The 2,668-nt window shown below is 61.7% G+C and overlaps 1 protein-coding gene across 1 annotated transcript in view; it reads left to right on the top strand.

Moving 5' to 3' along the window:
• The window catches only part of CFAP74 (cilia and flagella associated protein 74), a 42,657-nt gene that overhangs the window by 32,795 nt on the left and 7,194 nt on the right, over positions 1–2,668 (top strand). The window contains 4 exon segments of the mRNA XM_006772562.2: positions 331–459; positions 1,037–1,124; positions 1,577–1,750; positions 2,438–2,538. Of these exon segments, the coding sequence (XP_006772625.2) occupies positions 331–459; positions 1,037–1,124; positions 1,577–1,750; positions 2,438–2,538 (492 nt within the window).

The following is a 2,668-nucleotide window of genomic DNA, read 5'->3' as shown; positions in this document are numbered from 1 at the left end:
AGCGTCCGGCAGAGCCTGTGCCTGGGCGGGAGGGGGCAGAAGCCAGTCAGGCAGGGTCCCCCCATCACCCCGACGCCTCCAGGCTCTGCAGCAGCGCCTGCCTGGCAGGGGTCCGCCCAGGAAGCCCTCGTGGTGTTTTCACTCAGGAGAATTCTCACCTGACGTCGGGGCGGGAAAGCGAGCCCCTGAGAGGCAGGGCTGGGAGACCCTGGCTGTGACGTCAAGGCGCAGCTTGGCGAGGGGGTGCCCGAGCGCCCTGGGGCGGGTGGTGAGAGCTGACAGGCCCAGCGGGCACTGAGCCACACGGTCCCGGCCCCCCTCCTGCTGCAGGTCCAAGGCGGCCCTGCGTCTGAAGTTCGAGGTGTGCAAGGAGCTCAGGGGCCACATGGAGCTCCTGCCAGAGACGGGCTACATCCAGGCCCTGTCGACCTACTCGGTGCAGCTCAAGTTCCTGCCACGGTGAGCGCCGGGCACGGGCCGGCTGGGCGGGGTCCCGGGCGGAGACCGGGAGGCGGTGCCCAGGGTAGCTTCGTGCGCCCTGCATTTCCCGCCTCCCGTAGCTCCTGCTGGTTTACTCACTTTATTCTGGAGAAGGCGGGGCGGAGCGGTTTGTTGTCGCCTTATTGATGCGTTCATTGGTTGCTGCTTGTCTATGCCCCGATCGGGCTCAAACCTGCACCCTGGCATGTGGGGATGATGCTCTAACCAGCTGAGCTACCAGTCAGGACTGACTGCAGGATCTAAAAGCACCACCAGATTAAAAATACATATATATATAGAAATATTTAAATAAAAAATACATCAGCCTGCGGACTGAAGGGTCCTGGGTTCGACTCCCAGTCGGGATACAGGCCTGGGTATGGGGGGCGTGCAGGCAGCAGCCAATTGATGATTCTCTCTCCCTCTCCCTCCCTCTCTGACATCAATCACACACACACACACACACACGTGTGTGCGCACCACTCAGGTCAGTTTCGCTGGCGTTTCCCAAAGTATAAACGAGAGGAGCACATGCGAGCGGCGCCGTCTCTTGCAGACACACGCTCCCGGAGGACGCGGGCAAGTACTTCGACAGGGAGAGCCGGATTCTGGAGGCCCCGCTGACCATCCGCGTGGCTGACCAGGTCTGGGGCCTCCCTGGGGTTTGGGAAGCAGGGGCTGCTCTGAGATTTGGGCCCCGGCAGGTTTCCCGTCGCCAGGCCTCACAAGGCGGCCCCTGCCGGGAAGATGCAGTGGGGAGTGTGGGTCAGTGGGGCCGGGAGCTCCCCAGGCTGCGGGCGGTCCCAGCACCCAGACCCCGTGTGCCACACACTCACACACCTGCTCACACTCACCACCCGCCACTGACCTCACACCAGACCGCAGTGCGCGGGCATGCGCACGCTCAGGACACGCACACATGTGCTCACTCCCGCATCTCCCCTTGGCACCTGTTACAGCGGCATCCACGTCCTTGCAGGTTGGGTGGCAGAAGAGGGGGTTCTCTGAAGGGCGAGCCGTGTCCGTGAGGGCCCCGCGGCCGCAGCGAGGCTCCTGGTGGTCCGTGACTGGCATGCGCTGGCCCTTTGTCCGCCAGGTCAAGCCCATAGAGTTCACCGTCCACGCCACCGTCACCACCTCGGACCTGGAGCTCAGCCCCTTGGAGGTGGACTTCGGCTACTGCACCATCTACGAGGCCGTCAGGACCCCGGTCAGCGTCTGCAACCTCTCCCTCCTGCCCCAGGAGTTTGGGTTCGTCGGGGTCCCCAAGGTACGTCACCTGGGCAGGGCGGGCGTGGGGGCAGGGACTGAGTCAGGAAGCTCTGGGCACAGGTCAGGTGACTGCTGACCCCGAGTCCAAGCCGCCTCCCCCTCCCTGCCCTCCATGCCTCCCTGCCCACTCCTCTGCCCGGCTCTCTCTGCTCGTCCCTCCCTCCGTCCCCCCTGCCCGTCGCTGCCTCACCCTGCCTTTCTCCATCCCTCGCTCTCCTGCTCTGGCCGCCGCACCCACAGACTCCAGATCCTCTGCCTCCCTTCCTGCCAGATGAGGCCTCTCCCTGGTTGCCCGTCCTCTCCTGGAGCTGCCCCTCTGTACCTCACCGTCCATCACACTACACACATGTGTTCACATGCACACAGACACTCACATGCACACTATACACATGTGCTCACATGCACATTCGCAAGCATGTACTCAATGCTCAAACACACACACAGCATGTGCTCACATGCACGCAGACATGTGCACAGGCATGCATATACTCACAGACATGCAGGCACACATGCAGACGGTCACGTGTGCACAGACCCACATGCGCTCACATGCACACAGCCGTGCTCGCACACTAACGCGGACACCTGTGTGCACGTCACTGCCGCCCCGGCCCGTGTGCCGCGGTCCCCGTGACGCGCCGGCAGACGCTGTGTGTTCTCCCCGGTGCCCGTGGTTCCTGCGCAGTTTGTGGACATCCAGCCCAACGACGGCTTCGGGACGATCCTCCCCCTGGAGACCGTGGAGCTCGACCTCATCTTCCAGCCCATTTATAGGTCCTACCTAAAGTAATAATTATGCTGGAATAAAGAGGCATAAGACGTTGAATTCAATGAAGGGCATATTTTACTTCAGTATGTCAAGATAAAGACACTGAAATATATGACTGTATAACCTAAAAGAAAATATTAATAATCA

This window comes from Myotis davidii, unplaced genomic scaffold, assembly GCF_000327345.1.
Source record: "Myotis davidii unplaced genomic scaffold, ASM32734v1 scaffold586, whole genome shotgun sequence".
NCBI classification, from domain to species: Eukaryota; Metazoa; Chordata; class Mammalia; order Chiroptera; family Vespertilionidae; genus Myotis; species Myotis davidii.
This window is presented reverse-complemented; position numbering and strand designations above follow the sequence as displayed.